Source organism: Azolla caroliniana, unplaced genomic scaffold (genome assembly GCF_043228905.1).
Source record: "Azolla caroliniana isolate FFs.n. ecotype wild unplaced genomic scaffold, voAzoCaro1.0.p SCAF_12, whole genome shotgun sequence".
NCBI classification, from domain to species: Eukaryota; Viridiplantae; Streptophyta; class Polypodiopsida; order Salviniales; family Salviniaceae; genus Azolla; species Azolla caroliniana.
In genome coordinates this window covers 16,472,335-16,493,802 of record NW_028230447.1, presented here as the reverse complement: position 1 = coordinate 16,493,802, position 21,468 = coordinate 16,472,335, and the positions used below count along the sequence as shown (strand labels likewise).

The 21,468-nt window shown below is 37.2% G+C and overlaps 2 protein-coding genes across 7 annotated transcripts; both read left to right on the top strand.

The window, feature by feature from the left end:
* Nucleotides 1-5,138: 5,138 nt before the first annotated feature.
* On the top strand, nucleotides 5,139-12,356 carry LOC147857253 (uncharacterized). Its single transcript, XM_087328247.1, has 7 exons — nucleotides 5,139-5,321; nucleotides 5,644-5,928; nucleotides 6,026-6,219; nucleotides 9,778-9,826; nucleotides 9,907-9,996; nucleotides 10,088-10,150; nucleotides 10,406-12,356. Exons 1-7 carry the CDS (start codon nucleotides 5,154-5,156, stop codon nucleotides 12,032-12,034), a joined length of 2,478 nt encoding a protein of 825 aa, XP_087184373.1. The 5' UTR covers nucleotides 5,139-5,153; the 3' UTR covers nucleotides 12,035-12,356.
* A 4,481-nt stretch (nucleotides 12,357-16,837) lies between these two features.
* On the top strand, nucleotides 16,838-21,142 carry LOC147857252 (Protein phosphatase 2C family protein). Of its 6 annotated transcripts, none has more exons than XM_087328679.1 (10): nucleotides 16,838-17,207; nucleotides 18,206-18,314; nucleotides 18,436-18,472; nucleotides 18,589-18,633; nucleotides 19,503-19,555; nucleotides 19,654-19,848; nucleotides 19,954-20,037; nucleotides 20,419-20,508; nucleotides 20,643-20,690; nucleotides 20,889-21,142. In XM_087328679.1, exons 1-10 carry the CDS (start codon nucleotides 16,897-16,899, stop codon nucleotides 21,006-21,008), a joined length of 1,092 nt encoding a protein of 363 aa, XP_087184805.1. In that variant the 5' UTR covers nucleotides 16,838-16,896; the 3' UTR covers nucleotides 21,009-21,142. The 6 variants fall into 6 exon arrangements, 4 of the variants coding, with proteins under 4 accessions (XP_087184805.1, XP_087184808.1, XP_087184806.1 ...); XM_087328678.1 differs by having other exon boundaries at nucleotides 16,839-17,207; nucleotides 18,206-18,332; XM_087328682.1 differs by lacking the exon at nucleotides 20,419-20,508 and having other exon boundaries at nucleotides 18,206-18,332; nucleotides 19,954-20,057.
* Nucleotides 21,143-21,468: the final 326 nt, after the last annotated feature.

Sequence of the window (21,468 nt, the reverse complement as noted above, 5' to 3'; positions counted from 1 at the left end):
AGATAACCGGAGTCGGAAGTGTGTGCTTAACGACGTCGACAGGGTGTCGACTAACGTTGAAGGATGTTCAACATATCCCTAATATTAGATTGAATCTGATATTGACTGGAAGGCTTGATGACGAAGGCTACAGTGGTAGCCAATTCGGGAGACTATATTTGTAAATAGTCTAAGTGTGCATCCCATGAGGGCTACGTACGTAAATAACCAGAAAGTTGCGTAAGTACATATGCAACTAGGGAAAACTTTTAGTTATGTGATGAACAGAGTTAGAACTGTAGAAACTGAATGACTAAGAGAGAGAGAGAGAGAAGTGAGAGCCGCGCCATAGTTGTGTGTGTAACAACAGACGCGAAGAGCCCTGTGCGGCTGATACACTGGACAAAGTGTTGTATTCTTCTCTGTATTGTATATCCACTATACTATAGTGAAGAATCTGTTCACTCGTGGTTTTTCCCCGTTTTAGGGTTTCCACGTAAATCTCTGTGTATAGTCGTTTATCTTGTCTTTCTCGCATTGTGGGTGTGATTCGTATTTCAGCTTCGTCTAATTATTGTGATTAATTTCCGCAATGATTTCTCAACATCTACATCATATTCAAGGTTGGTTGATGAAGTGAAATGAGGTTATGATGCAACTCAACAAGGCATTTGGGTTTCCTCATGTGGATCCATGATCTGGTGATGGTATAACCAATGTGCCTTATGTTCTGACACTCACAATCTACGCCATCTTCAGAATTTCCCCTCTTAGCCTATGTTGAATCCTTGTTACATTCATTGTCAATGAGTGTGTGGAGCTATGGATAAAAAACAAGTGTGTGATTTTTGTTGCATCTTGCATTATTGTGAAAATGCATGTATGTGTATGAAACTATGACATAACCATAGGGGTTCTGAACCAAGAGAGACATTTTTGTAAGAATATTAAATAACTTTAGTAGAACTAATGAGAAAATAAGGAAGAAAGGACATAAATCCACCCAACCACCCCCTAGCGAAAGTGAGATAGATCCAAGTTCCCCCTTGGAGTTCCATACCACCAAGAACAAACATGGATCATACCTTGGGTTTGAAGAAGAAGGGTGCAAACTTGTATAACTTTAGAGCTTTGCCACACTATTAGAGTCTCTATAAAAAATAATAAAGATCATCCCGTTCATATTAAGGTAGCAACATGCTTAAACCCTATGCCAAGTGATGAAACAATCTAAAGTTATCTCCATCATGGGGTTGAGATAATTCAATCATCACCCTTCGTTCCTTATGAATTAGTCCCCATCTAACCCTAAGGTCAGAGAATTATGGTTATGATCATGCTCGTACCATGTTTGGTGTCTGGTAGTTCACATTCATTCCTAGACTTCTTGACACATGTTCCCCTTTTGCTCCTAACTTTCTTTGCCATCTTTATTAGAGGATTCTCATATCATGGCTAGGAACTAATATGTAACTCTCTTCCCTACTATCCTCTTGTTTCATTGTGAGAAGCACATTCACAATTGGGCACTCTTTTCACTCCTAACTCCCTTCACCATTAAACTCTCATTTCATTATGAGTTCTCTTCATTTTTAGACTCTCATTTCATTGATAAGCACTCTCTTTAGTCCTAACTATCTTCACCACTAGAATCTCATTTCATTGTTCGTTGTGTTCATTACTAGTCACTGTCTTCATAAGTAGCACCAGTTTAGTCATACACTTCAACTAGTTGAACTAGTTCTTCATGATAGACATACATTTCTTATGATCATGTTCTAGGATTTTTTTACTACCCATGACTCGATCTTGTCTAGAAAATGTTGAGTTGGAATCTAGCCTTTTGATGTGTTTAGCTCAAACGATTAAGGAAGCCTAAATAAGGGGGAGAAATGCTTATAAGGAATGTAAGAATCTACATGAAAATGAAGAACCCCATTTAGTTAGCCCTATTTGATGGATATTCTCCCAAACAATTTGGTGAGTTGTAAATCAACTAACACCATTTTGACACTTGGCATGCATGAAATGAGCTACATAACAAATGTTTGCACTAGAATAATATATAGACGACAATGTGGAATGTGTATGTATCCTCCTGATGTGAATTTTCTTATTATTATTGTATTTAGCCTAAACTAATAATAACTTTATCGGACTAATAAAAGCTAGATCTTGTTAGTGACCTCTTGTCCCTCCACTTTACTACTTGGGGTGTGAAGTCTCTTTGTGATGAAGTGATACTTAAGTTGTTTAAATATGATTAGGTCATAGAGTAAGGTTAGAGCTTCCTAGTTAGTTGCTCAAGAGTGGTTGACATTGTCGCCAACAAAAGGGTAGTTTCATTAGGTATTTGGATGTGTTGCATCTAGAGGCTCATACTACATGTATTGCACCAAACTACAAAACCATATTTCTTCGTTGAATGGAGAAAACACACAAATTAATATCTATTAGATCTTATATTGTTGTTTGCGATCTGAACCATGCTTCCATACAACTTAACTCACCGTTGTTTACGATGGGGCATGCCCCAAAAGTAACGAGAGAAATCGACTGAAAACATTTTGCCCGGAACAAGTTTAGGAGTCTGAGTATCACACATTCACACAATGCTCTACCTTTGATCACATCTGACTATTGCTTTCCACACATCTTCGACCAAACCCAACTCCTTACACGAATTTCTCTCATAGCCACAAGCGTGCGCTCTTGATTTGAAACATTCATTAGCAAAGCTCTCGCACATCGAGAGCAGCTACTGACTTTCACATGTATTACACAAAGAAAATGCAAGTGGTTTTGGGTTGATAGGTCATATTTGACGTCCGAAGATGATAACACAATCTATGTCATCTATCTAAATGTCTGTTTGTCTATCTACTCTATCGATCAATCTATATGTTGTATGTTCGCAATCCAACCTATCCAATCTATCTATCAGTCAGTCTATCTAATCTAATCTATCTATCTGTCTAATCTATCTATCTATCTATCTAATCTAATCTATTGATCGATCAATATGTTGCATGTTTGCAATCCAAGCAATCCAATCTATCTATCTATCAATCAGTCTATCTAATCTAATATATCTTTCTGTCTAATCTATCTATCTAATCTAATATATCGATCGATCAATCTATATGTTGCATGTTTGCAATCCAAGCTATCCAATTTATCTATGTATCAGTCAGTCTATCTAATCTAATCTATCTATGTATAGTCAGTCTATCTAATCTAATCTAATCTAATCTAATCTATCTATCTATCTAATCTAACCTATCCATCTATCGATTACTCTATCAATCTATGGATCGATGTCGTGCATGCTCGTGCATGTGTGTATACATATTGTACACACATTCATTCACAAGGAAGCACTCTCTATATTATGTACATAATTGAACCAAAACAAAAGCTTTTATATCATTGACTAGTAAAACACCAAACACAAAAGCAAGAAGAAGAAGAAGAAGAAGAAGAAGAGACCACACACACACACACACACACAGAGCCCATCAAAGCAGAGTGAAAACACAGAAGAAGTAAAGAACGCTTTTGCTTTTGCTTTTGCTTCTTCCTTCTTCCTTCTTCTTCCTCCTCCTCCTCCTTCTGATCTCTCGAGAAGGACCAAATTTCCCAGCCTTGCGCCTTCTCCCCCTCTTTGTTCTTTTGTTTTGACGATTCTTATCGATACCCCCCATCCAATCGCCGCTTCCCTCCCTGGTGTACGGAAGATCGCAAACAGACAAACACACAGGTATGATCTCTTAGATCCGACTTTCCATCCTGTAGATGGTTTCTTTATCTGATGTTTGAAAATCCTCAATATGTATGTGTGCAACTGGATTTTCTTGGGCGTTGTTGACACATTTGTGAGTTGAATGAAAGTTCATAGTTTTCTCTCATGTTTTGTGCACCCGACCAATTAGTTTGTTCGATGAATAATAATAATCAGTATTGATGCCTCAGATGAGTGTTTCTTTGATGTTACGTTGTTCCTTAGATGATCCATGAACAAAATAAATTCACTATTTATGTCATTGATCTAAGTCCATTCCATATTTCGATGTGCCCAGATTATGAAATTGATGAACAAAAATTCTTACATTTTATACCTCAAGTCCATGGTTCTTTAATGTTTCTCAATATTTATGCATCAAATCGACGTTTCTTTGAGGTTTTGATGTGTCCAAGGTGGGCTTATTTGTCCATGCTTATCTCACAATAGCCCTTTTAAATACTTGGATTTGTTAGGTGGGTCTTTAGTTGTGGGTCCATTCCATATTTTGATGTGCCCAGATTATGAAATTGACCAACAAAAATTCTTAGATTTTATGCCTCAAGTCCATGGTTCTTTAATGTTTCTCAATATTTATGCATCAAATCGACGTTCCTTTGATGTTTTGATGTGTCCAAGGTGGGCTTATTTGTCCATGCTTATCTCACAATAGCCCTTTTAAATACTTGGATTTGTTAGGTGGGTCTTTAGTTGTGGGCTTATCTTGTTTATGATTGGATAAAGGGGAACCTATATATAATGGTACAATTCTATTTCCCTTTTATGAGTGTTAATATATTGTAGGGCTCTAGGATGTTCTAATAAAGGAATTGAATTTAACTTAGTTTAATTATCCAAATAGAAGGCTTGAGACTATTACTCCACCTAACCAATCCCCAACACAAAATGTGTAATGCATCTCATAATATTATTAAAATACATACTGCAGTAGAATTATGTACATAAATGTATCTCAGGAGCCACCTAGCAAACATCTTTGTGGAGAATCATTTACGTATAAGTAGACTGAAGGACAAACAAACTATGCATGCCCTGACACGATGGCAAAGGTATAAGCTCAGTATAGGGTTTCTGCATAGCCATAATGTTGATCAATGTGTTGAAAGGCTCAATCATGGTGGTCCAAGAGGCGTCTCTCATTGGGAAAGTGTGGTTGCATGATTGAAAATTAGTAAGCTCATAGCTAGAGCTATCCACATGTCCCCAATATTGCTAAAATCTAACTTTTTGTTTTGTTGTTTTATTAGTTGAGATTCTCAAGTTACTTGAAAACTTGGGTTTCATCTAGTTTTCTGTAGAATTCATTCTAAAGTACATTCATATTGGTTTCTTCAAATAACTGAGAAATGATTGATGATTGTAGTAACTCGTGATGGAGGATATCTGTGCTGTTTGTGCTGAACCTCTCGAATGGGTTGGGTATGGTCAGTGTGGACACCAGGATGTCTGCTCAAAATGTATAGCCAGACTTCGGTTTGTACTAGGTGACAAGCAATGCTGCATTTGTAAACAAGAGTGTCCGTCAGTGTTTGTTACCAAGGTAAGATGATGCTCTAAATAATTCTTTAATACTTACTGCAACTTCTGTAAATTTAATGGAAAACATGTGTATATTTTCAAAATATTACCAGAATAACCTCTATAGCATTAAATTTTGTACTACAGAAGAAGGGATGTTCTAGAACTTTCTGAAAAATTAGGGTTGTTTTGTTGAATATCCAAAATGGTAGTGGTGTTGTTCCCCCTATTTATGATTATTATTACATTTGAATTTCTTTCATTTCTTTCAGTTGGTGATTTTATGGTTTTATTCGTTCTTGAATATCTTGAATAGAAATTTTGATCTATTATCCTATGAATAGGCTCTGGGAGATTTCACAAAATCTGTTGAAAACTTTGAAGCCTTGGCCAAACGGAGAGACTTGTGGTATGAGAGCAATATTCAAGCTTACTGTGATGATGAAGAGCAGTACAACATGTTAAAGGCTATGTTTAGGCTGTCTTGTACCATATGTGATCAAGCAGAAAGTCTTGGTAAGGACTTTGTGAAGAAAGGGTATGTTTTCAAAAATTTGGACATGATGCGTCGGCACCTTTCCAATGTTCACAAGGTTCAGATGTGTGGGCTTTGCTTGGAAGGACGGAAGGTAGGCGTGCCTTTGACCATCTCTCATTAGCTTCTGGTGACTGAGGCTATCCTCTTTACCAAGTTTTTATGTGTTTCAATCTATCTCTGCTATATAGGTTTTCATTTGTGAGCAAAAGCTATATACAAAGAAGCAATTAGATCGCCATTTGATGAACGGAGATCTGGAAATTGATGGTGGGGGTTTTAATGGGCATCCACCCTGCAGTTTCTGTCGCACAAGATTCTATGGTGATAATGAACTGTATCACCATATGTCCACTGATCATTACACTTGCCATATTTGTCAACGGTAATACTTGTTTATCCCTTAGTAAGTAAAGTATGCTTTAGTAGTTTTGTCATTATTGATTTGTGGTGTATGTTATGCTTCAACAATTCTATTTTAATAGTTATACTTATAACTTATATCCTCTAAGATTTATATTACTCAATTTTATGTTTGGTTGTGCCAAATTTGTATGGAATCACTTTCCTAGATCGTGTGTTGTACTGAAATGTACATATTTTTCAAGTAAAATAAACCGAAATATAGGATGGAAGAAAAAACAGGAATTTGTCTTTATTAGATATGGCAGCTATTCAAAGCCTGCTATTGATGAGGGGGTTCAGGAATACTGTAAAAATCAACTCTGAATGTTGGATTCAATGTAAGGCAAGAAGGCCTATTGGTCGTATTCAACATTATCTCATTATTAACATGAGTATTAATTCTCGTAGAGCCCTGACACTCTTTCGCACTCTATCACGTAAGCTAGGTATTGAAGTTGCATTATGGGATCAAAATCCGTCAAATATAAAGGCATGTAAGATATGCAAGAAAGGGGTAGTAGTGGATGAGTATCACTTGCTTTTTACATGCTCCACGTATAGTGCGATTTGTGAAAGTTATGATGACATATTAAAAGGGGGTGATGACTTGAGTGTCACTCTAAAGAGAACACCTAGAAGGTTGAGCTCATATGTGTATGCCTTATTCACACATTTAGACTTTGTGCTTTGAAGTATAAATATCCCTTCTTAGGAAGGAGACACACATCAATAAAACTTGTGTATTGAGGTCCCATGGGTTAATATTGGCTTCTCTATAGACACTAAAGAAGATCTAATTTAATCTAACCATGCTGCAGGTTTGAACTTAACTTTCCAGACCTGGACAGGTTGAAAGTATGTTTGGAGGATTACTAAGAACACTTTCAAGGGTTTGTTAGAGGCGATGGCTAGTTCAATCGGAGTGAAGACAGGTTGAAAGTATGTTTGGAGGATTACTAAGAACACTTTCAAGGGTTTGTTAGAGGCGATGGCTAGTTCAATCGGAGTGAAGCAAGGATGCCCACTATCGCCCACTCTCTTCGGTCTCTATAGAGATGAGGTATCACATTACATAGAGAGATTCAGGGGTTGGGCTGCATATCCACGAGAAAGTTGGGCACCAGCCGTCTCCTGTAAGGATAACCTAGGCCTTGTAAATGTTACTCCTAGGTATGTGAAGGAGCGTGTGTATTCCACCTTTTCCTCTCCCAAGAAAAATTCCGGTTCTGATCTTGTTACCCATGCTTGAGTGGTGTTAAACACCATCACTTTAGTTTTATCTAGTTTATCGACAAACCTTTGTCTGTACAAAATAGATTTAAGGCATTTAGATGTCTTTGTAGTCCCTCCGGAGAGTCAGAAATCAGCACAATATCATCAGCATATAGTAATATTTGTATAGCTATACCTGCTAGGCATGGACAATGTGCACATTTGCAGTTCCAAGAGCCATGGACTAAGTTGTGGTTATTTGATACACTTGTCACACCAACTCCTCTATGGAGGTGAAACGTAGGGACCGAGTCTTAACAAGGCAAATCATTGGAAAGATTTTGAGAGATCTTTAGTGTCAATCATTGCTTGCATGATAAGGAGCAAAGCATCGGTGACCCATGATATAATCTGGGCAGAAATGGGAGTAGCCCCTATAATCACCGAGGCATTGTTCCGATCAGTGACCTTTATCCAACGTCTCCCTAAACGAAGGTACCCAAGGTTGGTACTTATGTCATCAAGACATTTGGCTGAAAATGGGGAAATTCATTGTTGGTATGCTGAAATGCAGCAATGGTTTAAGTCACATGGCATAAGCATAAATGCACTACCCCCGTTCCAATATAGCTTGAACTGTCTCCATCTAAATATGACCAAAGTGGAAAAGAGTGATCCGAACTGATATTATTGACTTTGAAAAGAGGATAACATGGATCAGCCCCAAAATATCACTTGGTATGAGGATGGACCCACTACAAGACTTACTTTTTACACACATTGGAGGATGGATTCATCATTAGGCCACCTTATATGGACATACATCTATCCTATGCATTGTACAGTGTGATAGGGCAGTTGTGGACTTCATCACATCAATTAGAGATTGAGGTAGGCAGATATACACGAATACCCCTAGAAGAAATAATTTGCCAATTGTGTCATCAAGGAGTGGAATCCAAAGAACACTATGTTTGTTATTATAGTATCTTTTGTGCTTTTATGAAATAAGAGGGAGATACCAATGCCTCTTTAAACAAGGCTTTGGCCCATTGCGCGTGGGATGTTTCTTGTTAGAACTCAAGAGACATAGGGAAAAGTTGTTGAATGACAATAGTACAACCATGCAAAGAACAATCACAACTTTCTTTAGCTCCATCATTCCTACTAATGCTACAAGTTAATCAAGGAATACATAATTGGGCTCCTGACCAGGACATAACAAAGGGGCTAACAATAGATCGGGCAATAGCAATTTGTCGTGCATGTAGGCCCCGACCCCACGGACCATGACCTCAACACCGTTATCATTGACAGATAAAGACCATTATCTCCCTTCATCGCAGGTGCTTCCCTCACTTCGGAGACCTCTCCATTCTGGATTGACCTATGCTAGAGATCTTTCGAAGACAAAAATTATAATACATATATAACTTGAGAATCTCCTATGTGTCGAAAACCAGATTCTTTAATCTCTTTTTAGCTTATTTATTTTTATATTTACTTAGTAATATTTATTTTATTTTGATTTGTTGTTCTCGAAGACGAGACAACACTTAAGATACAATCTCTTGTTTGGTCTTATAGGCCATTTGGCCTCTTAAAAGACTTTAATATATCTTTCTTTCTTTCTCTTAGCAATAGCAATTTGTCATGCACGTAGGCCCCGGTCCCATGGACCACGACCTCAACACCCTTGTAATTGACAGATAAAGGCCATTATCTCCTGCCATCGCAGGTGCGTCCCTCTCTTCGGAGACCTCTCCATTCTGGATCGACCTATGCTAGAGATCTTTTAAAGACAAAAGTTATAATATATATCTAACTTGAGAATCTCACATGTGCCGAAAACCAGATCCTTCCGTCTCTTTTTATCTTATTTACTTTTATATTTATTTTATTTTGATTTGTTGCTCTCAAAGACAGGAGGACACTTAAGATGTAATCTCTTGTTTGGTCTTATAGGCCATTTTGGCCCCTTTGAAGACATGAATATATCTTTTTTCCTTTTTTTCTTTCTTTCATAGGATTATATTATCACACTTCGCTATATACAGACTTGCACTAATGTACCCTTCACAATGAATGATTCCTTCCTCCTTGTTCTGTATTCATTCTATGCTGAAGATTCTAGAACCAGGGCGCCTGTACATTCCTCTTTTCATACATGTTGCTGTTCAAATCTTCATATTCTGAAAAGTTTCAGGCCTGGCTAAACTTGAAGATATGCCTGTTTATTGTAGATTCTGCTGTGCAAATGTTGTATTTTCTTGGTCTTGGTGATGCTTTTTATTCATAGATCTTGGCTTCAATTTTGTTCTGGCAGATTGCGTCCAGGGCAATTTGAATATTATCGCAGTTATGATGATTTAGAGGTTATATACACTATAAATACTTTTCTTTTCTACCCCTTTACTCTTTGACTGCTTGATTGAAATACTTGACATGACCGCAGGCCCATTTTCGACATGGACATGCACTGTGTGAGCATCCAGATTGCCTTGCCCAGAAATTTATCGTTTTCAATTCTGATGCTGAGTTGAAGGTAGGTATTAAGAAGACATGGATGATCATGGTGGGTGTGGATATTATTGTTAATAAATGATTTCTTTAATATTCTCCCCACCAATTTGCAGAGGCACAATGCTTTGGTTCACGGTGGGAACATGTCTCGTTCACAAAGGAATGCAGCTTTGCAAGTAAGGTTAAAAAGTTTCATACTTGGTTAAGTTTTTTTTAACATAGCATCAAAGCCATAAAATTGAGAACCCAAGTTTGATCCTTGCCATGGGCTCAGCTCTGTCCTATTGATTGTGATCAGTCCCCTCAGACGTTAAAAATATAATTCTACATCAGTGAGAAACACGCACTGTACACATGAAACATGCATATCAAGAGGTTGCATACGTGATGCGTGAATATAGATTCATTTAACTACTTTCTTTTATCATCAGATTCCTGTCAGTTTTCAGTACCGTAGCCAAAATCAGAGGGGAGGACGAGTATCCCGTCAACGTGAAGGCCATACCGTAGTTGGGCAGGAAGGGCCCCAAACAAGCATCATGTCATCATCAGAACAATCACTCCAAGAATCATCTTCATCATTACAAGTCAATAATACTGTTGACTTCCCCCATATTCAAAATAATGAGACAAATCTTGTATTGAACTCTGGAGAAACAAGTGGGGGAGAAGACGCTTCTGGTATGACGATAATGGAGCCATCTCGATATCGTGCAGCTGTGAGTCGTGCTGGTCCCTCGTCTTATTTTAGAGAATCAGCATTCCCACCACTTCCTGGATCAGAAAGTACACCTCAGAAAGCAAGTGGAAGTTCTGCATATTCGATGGTTTCTTTGATTGGGGGAAGAGGAGGAAGAAGACCACGTGGTCATCATATCAATTATGAGGTTTCAATGAACCCCACTCATGTTGGAGAAACTACAAGGAATAGAACCTCTCAATCGGTTGCATCATCAGATGAATGGCCTCAAGTTTCAGCACGGCCTCAAGTTTTGGTTCCACCACAAAGCGATATAGAGGTGGTGAGAGAGTCTAGTACATTGACGCAAACTTGGGTAGAATCTTCAGAATCTAGAGAAGCAGCTTCATCTACATCTCTGAGTGAAGTAGATAATGAGTCTTCTTCTTCCATTCCATTCAATATGGAGGAGCTACGAGTAGCTAACAAGGCGTTGATTGAAAAGATAAAAATTGATTTACATGGTGACGAAGAGAGTTTCCATAAATTCAAGATAATTTCTGGCCGTTTCAGAAGCGAGGACACAGATGCTGACCAATATCTTCACCATATAAGAGGTTTTGGGCTACTTCATATTGTCCCAGAGTTGGCAAGGTTATGTCCAGACGTTAAGAAGAAGAATGATTTGCTGAATGCACTCCAGAAGATTAAGGATAATAACCAAATGGAGAAGAATGTTTTGGATGCATTTCAGAGAGTTAAGGGCAATAATGATATGGAATATGGTTTGCATGAATCTTTCCCTAGTTTGATGGAAAGTGTTTCTAAAGCTGAAAGTAGCCAAAATGGAATCCGAAAGGGTGGTAAAATGAAGTCTCAGGGCAAAAGCTTGGAAGACGGGATGAAAAAAATAGTTATGGATGAGATGGGTGACCTTAGACTTAATATTAATCGTAGAAATGGAGACTTTAGAGAAGATCAGGAAGTGGAAGTGCTTTCTAAAGATGGATATAGAGATCAAAGAGGAACTTCTAGACCATCTATTTCTAGCAATTCTTTTGCTCAAAATGGGAGCAGCATTCAAGCAAATAAAGGGCCCAAAGTACTTGTCAAGGCAATGAAATCGTTGACTCAAGTTGAAGGGTCTTCTTCTTCAATTATGTTGAAGGAAGAGCAAGAGGAAACTCGTCATGAACCTTATATTCCATCTTCACATACAGGTGAAGGGTCTCCTTCTTCAACTTGGAAGGAAGAACAAGAGAATGATAAATCGATAAAGAAGAAGAAGAAGAAGCAAATGCCTGTGAAAATACGCCTTGGCGATGGATCAGTAGCTTTACACTTGGATTCTAAAAGAAAAACATGGGGTGGTGAACAATGACACCAGACAGATCCAATATTTTTGTTCTAATGTGTGCTTGGTTGTATCTAGAATACTATTTTCTATTTGAAGGCAATTCGTGCAATAACATACATGGAGAGAGATTTGAAATGGGTTTCAAACAACGCCTCTTGGTAAGAGCATTTGAGTGCTTATACTAAAGAAATTTCAACCGGAAAGTGAGATTGCTGAGCTCTTGGTTAAATTTGATTGCTTGTACTCAGAAAATTGAAGTGTAAGCAATATTTGATATCTCGGTTAAAATTCAATGTAAGTTATAAAACCTATATTCCATGGATATCACTGAAAAAGTAGATGATAATTTCATAGATATCATTTCATTGAGATCAATACTGGGTTTCAAATAAACCCTCTGGTAAGAGCATTTGAATCTTTGCACTTGAGAAATTTCAATTTGAAAGTGATATTACTAAGATCTTGGTTAAGATCTGATGTTTGCATTGGTATAATTTGCAATGGGTTTCAAAATAACCTCACATTGATTGTGAAGCCCACGCGACATAACTTTGAAGACAACGAAAATTATATATAAAGATGGAGAGGATATAATATAGGAAGTATTGAAGTCATTTTTTCGTTTTCATTGATTGGCAATGTAATTGAGTTGTTTGCTTGTTATCTCAAGGATACAAGTCATCTTTAAATTTCTGTTATGATTATTAAATATTTATGCTCCAAAGTTGACAAATTGAGTTAGAGTGCCCTATTTTTCGGGTTTTCCGTGATTGGCATTGTAAGTGAGCTGTTTGCTGTTATCTCAAGGATTTAAATCATCTCTAAATTTCTGTTATGATTATTAAATATCTATGCTCCAAAGTTGACACATTGAGTTAGAGTGCCCTATTTTTCGTACAATCAATGAAAGTGGGGGAGGTGTACATGTCATCTCGTCATACATAGTATATTTTCTATTTTAACTACATAAAACTCCGTTGTATACCATCTTGGTATGTCAAACATAACTTGACAATAATTGGAGTTTCATGATTGTAGGTCATACTAGCATTTGAGTTTCATATTTCTTCATTGAAATTTGTGCTATCCTATCCTAAGCCGTCAAATTCAATGAGAATACAATCTTGATGAATAAGCAACCTTACACATTGGGTGAAGCAAGTATACAACCTAGGTTGACATGCTACATACACCATAGTTGAATTTTGATGGATATACAACCTCAATCAATAATTTTATGGAATTGACAACACACTTTCATCAAGTTTTCTCCTCTTGGGAGGAATCCTGTGTTAAAGGGAATATTATGCTGATGAATTAAACTAACTACGCTTTCCTATATTGAGTCTATGCTACAAGGATGAATTCGAAAGTTAATATTCATGTTACCTTCATTGATAGCCAAAGGATTTGTGCAATGTAGTCCATGTGTTCATGTTGGTAACTACTACTTCCTTGAGAACCACCTCAAGGTAAGGCATGCGAAGAGTTGATGTCAACCACTATTGAGTATTAAACAATAAACTAACTATTTAAACAAACTCTAATCTTATACTATTTAATCACACTCACACTAATAAATGGGCACTTAATTATATGAGACTTTATCATAATCCAAGCACCCACTCAGGAGTGAAAAGATGAGAAATCACCAACACAGTTGGGAACTCCTTTCAGAGATGGAGGAATAAAAGAGCAAAATTAAGACATAGAGTGCGTATGCTTGATCAATTGTGATAGAATATGATAGCTTAGTCCTAAGACTTTGCTTGATCTCCTTGAGATCAACTTGTGTAAGGATCCCCTTTTATACACTCATGACCATGCATTGTCATTCTATACATCATACATTTGGCAATAATCTACAACTTTGTTATGCCAAACAGTGGATAGTCCTTCCATAAGACTATATATAAGAATTAACGATGCATCTTCTTTGAATCTAGGATTTCTTCAACCTTGTACTCATTTCAATTTATGAGAGTTCCAAAGGGGTGTTGTGTAGGTTATTGATGAGGAATCATGGGTGCATAGTATGACTTCATGAGCAACGTTGTGCCAATGTTGCATATGGGAAGGGAGAAAAGTGACTAAGAGTCAAGTTTTGCAAAAGCTCAATAATGAAAGTTAGCTCACTTGGTAAGAGTTAAACATTTTAATAGTAAGGTTGAACCCCGTTAGGGGCGATATATACACAAACATCCTATATAAAAAGATTATCTATCAAAAAAAATTATCTTATATAGAAGGATTATCTATTGTAAAATTTCGGCATTAATCTTAATTGTATCCATCTTCTTGGATTTGATGTAGGTGTGAAAAATATATTAACCATTTTATTAATTTCAATCACTTTCATATATTGTAAATTTCGGTGTTGATCGTGATTTGAACCTTCTTCTCGAATTTGATGTACCGTCATAATCCCTGGCAACGATGCCAAATAGATGGGTAGGATCCATGCACTTGACGAAAACACCTCTATAGATCAATGGAGTTTTGCCTCCTATCGATGTCATCTGCGGAGTCCGAACCGATGTATCCCCTCTTGGTGGCGAACTGGGCGAGGTAGTTGTCAAGTACCCTCAAGCCTCACACTCACTTAATGATTACACACGATTAACGTTTATACATATCTCTCTCACTCCCACACACTCACTCTCTTAGGCAAATAGAAACAAAGAATATGTTTATGAAACCCTCCTGCTAAGAGGTCTAGCACCAACAAGGAAGAGAGATTAGTGTTTTTCTACTAACACTATCGCTAATCTTTCTTAAGCTTATGATTAGAAGAAAGAGGAGAGGAAGCTTTTAAAGCTCTTAATCACAGAGATCTTACGAACGGAGGAACCCTTACAAAGACACCATTGTGTGGTTTATATAGGTTTTACATTGTGGGTGTGACCATTTCACACTTGACTGCCCGTTGGCTTGCCATTCCCTCTATTGGTTCTTGCTACTTCCTTTTCATGTGTCTTTTTGTTGCTCAGTATCCTCGTTGATGCGCGCTTCTTCCAATTGCTTAACTAATATGTGACATCGAGGATGTTCGGGTTTGCCTCATGCCATTGGTCAATAAGTCCTTATGTTTTGCTTAATTAATTAGTTGGACAATAACACATACAAAATGACCCAACAATGATTATTGCTTTGACTCCTTGATAACATAGCCTTTTTCCTATTCATCAATCAAAACTTTTCTAGCTTCTTTGAGTTTTCTTTAATCAAAGCTTATTAGTTTGAGAACATGATTCCTTCAACAAAACAATCATTGGCTCATTCATGGTATCACCCAATGGCAAGGATGCACCAACCAATTTGACACTTGATCATGGAATGACAATTCTATCCCAAAAGGTCAAGTGATGCTAAGGACCCAACAACCCTATTATTGAAGAACAAGTTTTCTTTTTAAGCCTCATCCAAAAAATGCTAGAGGATTGAAACACCCAACAACTTTTTCATAAAAATGAAAACGTCATTTCTAATGCTAATGATGAAAACACTCAAATAAATAGGGATTATACCATCATCCGTCCAGCAACACCTTATAAGTATGACTTCACCCAATGAAGATAGGTGATCACAAGAACCCAAGTCAATAAGCCTAAGCTATTAGTTGCAATCGAATGAGGTGATCCCATGCACATTGCAATGTTTTGTAAGGATGTTTTATAAAGAACACATGAATAAAGCTAAATGATTCCTAGGGCAAAAAACACTTTTTAAGCCAATTAGCCAAGAATTCAACGTCACCTTTTTGCATTATTTCACCACTATCCACAAACAAGTGGTCATATGGACCGAAGATTCTTCGTTTAGCCTTATTCCAAAAACTATATGATTAAAGGACCCAATGACAATTTCAATGAATGCCCAGTGAGAAAGCAAAGAGATCCAATAGATTTATTGTTATGGACTTCATCCCAACAAAGTTGCACGATCCTAGAAATCCAATGGCACTTTCTTATGGATGGCTACCTTGAACTCAAAAAATAAAGGTTCATTTGTCAAGAACAAGTGTTTTCTTCATTGTATCCTAACAAAGCTTGGTAATCCCAAGGACCGAGCTTGTTGTTGGGACTGAATATTCTTTGTTCAACCTTATCTCAAAAAAACTATGTGATCAGTGACCACAAGGACCCAACAAAAGATCCTTTAAGAATGAGTGTTCTCGCTTTTCCTTCTCTAAGAAAGGCATGTGATGATCCTAGGGTCCCAATCACACATTGTAAAGCTCGGTTAGATCCCCAACAACAATCGAAGAGCAAATGGACCCAAAGAATTTGAACAAAGATGGGTCGATTATCCAATGTCCCAAAGGGACCTAACAACGTTGTCGAATGTAAATTGATCATCATCCAACGACAAAGCTCGTAATGGCACATGATCTCATCTTAAATGAATGATCTTGTCGATTGGTCAGGCCCTCAAATCCAACAACGAAAAATTCTCCAAACATCGATCCTCAGAGATAACACTCGATGATCACATGGACCCAACAAAAGGGTCTTCATTGAGGCTTATTCGAACGATTAACTGGTTGGGCTGATGATTGATGTCGCAAAGGGACCCGACAATCTTACATTCACTGCAATTCGATCATCATCCATCAGGCAATTGTGATCTCATCGGGGAAGGGATGATCTTGCTGATCGATTGATCGATCAATGGGACTCACATATATCCATCGACAAAATAATTCTCTAGACATTGAAATCTGAAAAGCCATGTCCAATATGATTGATGATTGACTAGGACCCAACAAGTCTTGTTCCCAGGATTAAGTCAAACATTAGAATTTAGTAGAGTGATTGTGTGTGTATTGTATTATGTATATAATATATAATATATATGCTCTGTTTTACTCAGAGCTAAGCTAAGCTATGGCTATGGAGTCACCTGCAAAGCGTACAAAGATCGATGAAGAGCTCAGCAAAGTAGATGGAAATGGGTCTCCTCTGAAAAGATCCAATGGGCTCGAATCGGAAGAGAGAGAGACAGAAACAGGAACAGGAACAGAGAAAGGTCCAGATCTTAGGGTTATAAGTAGTGAAATAAGTCAAAGGGAAGAGAGAGAAAGAGGCATAGTTGAGATTGAAGCTGAGGCTGCAGAAGATAGAGGATTAAGACAAACTATGGAAGATGCTTGGGTGGTTCTCCCTCGTGATGATGCTTGTGGCCATGGAAAACTAAGGTAAGGAACCCTAATCCTAACCGAATCCTAAAACCATGAAACTGTATGAATTTTTTACTAAATTCCTATGAGCTTTTTATTTAAAAAATCCTACTACATTTCAGCTGTAAAACTGAAGTCAGAAACTTTACCCTAATCTTAGAACCTATTCATCTGTATAGAATTTATTCTAAATTCCTATGAGTTTGTGGTATAGTTTTAATATTCCATGCTACATTCCTTTTGGGGAAACTCAGGTAAGAAACTTAAACCTATCTTTAATCCGATAAGTTGGTATGCATTTAGCACTAATCTCATATGAATCATAGCATTTCCTAATATTTCCTAATATTCCAGACCACATTCCTACTGGAAAACAGAGATAAGAAACTTAACCATGATGGTAATGCTAACCCTATGAAGAAATGTTTAGCTGAAAGATGGTAAAATTTAGCCAGAGCTTTGATGCTTCGAACACCATACAAATAGTTCTTTGAGGTGGCATGGTTGTAATCCAGTTGATGAGATTCATTGTCTGAACCACTTCATCACCTATGAGATTCATTGCCTTTGATGTTGAAATAATTCTTTGAGGTGGCATGGTTCGGATCCGGTTGGTCCTACCATGTTGGGTTGTGCGGTCAATTCAGCTCTGATGATCATGTGTGGGTGGAGGCTTTTCTACATATCATCCATGTCTAATGGATGCTCTATGTTTCACAAACAGGAAATTTAAGAATCTAAATTTTCCTGTGTGTCTCCAATTAATAGCAAACATATATACAAAGCCATAAGGGCTCTCTTTGGAGATGCATAATGTAGTATCTAAAAGCCACTTCACTTTAGAGACTTTCTAGGAACACATACTATGGCTTCTTGTGTTGTAAAGTTATTTTGGGTTAATTTACAATTTGTTTCTAGAAACTTCTTTCTACCAGCAAGTTAGAAACACATAATCCGCAATTACTATGACTCGTTTGTGTAGACAATTTTATATGAATTTTCTTTGGTTTCATCAGGTGTGCTCACTTTGCAATTTATGATGGACATGGTGGTAGACAAGCTGCTGATTTTGCACGTGCCCATCTACATTCCAATATAGTTTCATCTGGATTACCTCGTGAGTTGGTAATCTCTTCAGGAAAGGTTTTGATCTTTAGCGTTTGTATATATTAAATGAGTTTTTCGTTAAAAAAGTGTTCTGTCTTGTATTAAACATTTGTTTGGCATGCACCAACGTTTACTGCAGGTAAATATCAAGGCAGCAAAAAAAGCTATTGTAGACGGTATTTGCTTCTTTTCATGAAAGGAAATATTATGCTTTACTTAAGTTGGAGACGGTTTCCATTGTAAGATTACACAATCATTAAAACGAGAATGTATGTTTTCTGCCTCTTTCCAGGGTTCAAGCGTACCGATGAAGCCCTTTTGCGAGAGAGTCTTTCAGGTAAACTTTTTTTTAACTGGAAAAAGAAACTAATTGCTTTGTAATATTGCTGCACATTATGCTGTTTAAAGTGGTTGAATTTGATAACTTTGGCCCAGATATTGTCATTTAAAAAAAATTGATTATACATATTTTCATTAGTGATTTTCTTTTTCCCTGCAAATAGGAACCAATCTAGGTTATTTATTCTGGTTGATGATGAATCTATAACTGCTCTTTTGGCTCAGCATTGCATTTACCTCCTCTGTATGTTCTTGTATGTCCTTTACGTTAATGAATTGTCTCTAAACAGGCCAATGGGATCAAAGAAATGTTATAATCATGGGAAATGTAGAAAATGGCATACTTCCAATGGTGTGTGCTTTTCGGTGGGGTCTCCTCAGAAGATATAACAATGACAGGTTTCATCATCGTCTGGTAGCTTGGCATGTATTTACATACTGATCCCACTATTTGGTCATTCCTAACCGGAGTGTCTTTGTCTCCATTTTAAATGGATTTGTTGCACAAGTGAAGAATTTGATACCATTCTTGAGAGTATAACTGTCTTTGATTTCTGGCAAACTAGGGGTTGTAGCATAATTGATGAAAGTAAAAATGAGTTCAATTTCTATGCACAACATGGTAATTATTGGCCTCTTTTAAGTCACATCTTGTTACCTGTGTGACAAATCCATTGTTTTTGGTTTTGTTTTTGCTTGATGGTTCGTGAAGAACCTGCAGTGGTCATGGGGCCATGTAGTTTTGAGTATAATCTTGTATTGAATAATACAATACCTTTTATTATGAGGAAAGGAAAAAGAGACTCTGTGTGCTGTGTAATTCAATACTTCTACAATAGAAAGAAGATGGAGATGTGTGTGTTTTAGGTGGATGGCAAGATGGAGCAACGGCTGTTTGTGTATGGATTCTTGGCAATACGGTAGGATTTTTAATTTTTCTAAATTCCTCTCCTTGGAGAAGCTTTTGTAGACATTCTCATTGATTTGACATGCTTGATTTTTCTTCATCAATATAAAGGTTTTCGTTGCCAACATTGGCGATGCAAAAGCTGTTTTAGGAAGAATCTCAAATCCCACTAGCACAAGTGATGCGAAACCTCAAGGTGATTTAGGAAGAGATGAGGCGAAAAATCAAGGTTTGCCTTTGAAAGGTGTGACTGTAACAAGGGAACATAAAGCTATTTTTCCATTGGAGAGAGCTCGGATAGAGAAGGTAGCCATTATGGTAGTTATTTAGCCATTATTGCTCTTATGTTTTTCTAAAATTGAAGGAAGCATCATGAGTTTTCAATTGCATGTTGATGTGAGGATGGATTAGGCGGGAGGATATGTCGGAGAAAATGGGCGTTTGCTCGGTCGACTAGAGGTGTCAAGAGCCTTTGGTGACCGCCAGTTCAAGAAGGTTTTTAAATTATTGTTATTGTATGTCACTACATTTCATTTTTATTTTGTCTTTTTTCGCTAACTAGGGGGGTGTGGGCCTGGGAATTATATAGAGAAGAATTTAGGAAATACCGAAAATGGTCCATATATTTTGGGTAGTTAAGTAATTGGCCATTTTATAATTATATTTTATTATTGATTGTTTTTTCTCACTCACTGGGGGGGAGTGAGCATGGGATTTGAACTCTTGGTCTATGGATTATATATAGTTCTCAAGGGCCTGAGCCACTAGGCCAACTTTCTCTCACACTTTGAAGTAAAGCTTGTTTATTTATTGATGTTTTAAACCAGAGATTCCCCTTGCGATGCATTGACTCTCTTTTTATTTTTACTCTTGTAGGTGGGGGTGAGTGCAGTGCCAGATGTGAGTAGCTTTGAGCTAACGGAAAAGGAGCGATTTATGATATTGGGTTGTGATGGACTTTGGGGGGTAACAAGAAGATCATAACTTTTTAAGCACTTCGAAATGGGTGTTTTTTTTTTTGTTTTGAGGCATAAATGTGCATTTCAACTAATGCGCTTTGGATGGATCTTCTTCTTGATTCTCACATGATATCCTCCTAGGTTTTCGGTCCAAGCGATGCTGTCGAGTTCATAGATTCACAATTAAAAGTGAGTAAAACAAACTCATCGATTATCTACATCTTCAATTTATGTTTGTTAATAAGGTGTGTCCATTTTGTGATTCTTGGTAGTTAAAAAGACTCATTACTTACGGATCTTAGGACAAGTACCAATGCAGTAGGCTCATGATCTCTATAGATCTCATTCTGGGACAGGTTTATGTGAGAACTAATCTGGTTTTTCCAGGAAGGAGTTTCAGTTGGGGTGGCTTGTCGTAGGCTCGTGAAAGAAGCAGTTCGAGAACGTAAATGCAAGGATAATTGCACAGCTGTGCTTATATTGTTTAAACATGTTTTAAGTGCTTGATTGTCTCCTGATATATGCCACGAGTTTTTTTTTTTAAAGTGGTTTCAAAAATCCAGGAGAATTGTATGCAAATTCTTATTGTAAAAACTTTTGCGGCGGAATATGAAAAACCGAGTTTAGGGATAGTTATGTTGTCATCAATTATTATGTTTAAACATGTCTTTAAGTGCCGCGCACACACCTATACACATCATTCTTGAGTGATTCGAAATTATTTGGGCAAAGTTTGTTTTGTATTTCACATCAAAAAGCTCCTTTTTGAGATTGATTTGTTAACCTAGGGATATAAAAGGCCAAGCAATGGAAATGAGTGCTTGAGGTTTGATTTCGGACTTTCTATGTGGATAAACAAATACATCATTAAGTTTACCTCGTGTTTAGGGTTTAGTGTGTTAGGTACCCATACCCATACATAGGAAATAAGGATACTAGAATTAGATCCTTCTTGGAGATGATACTA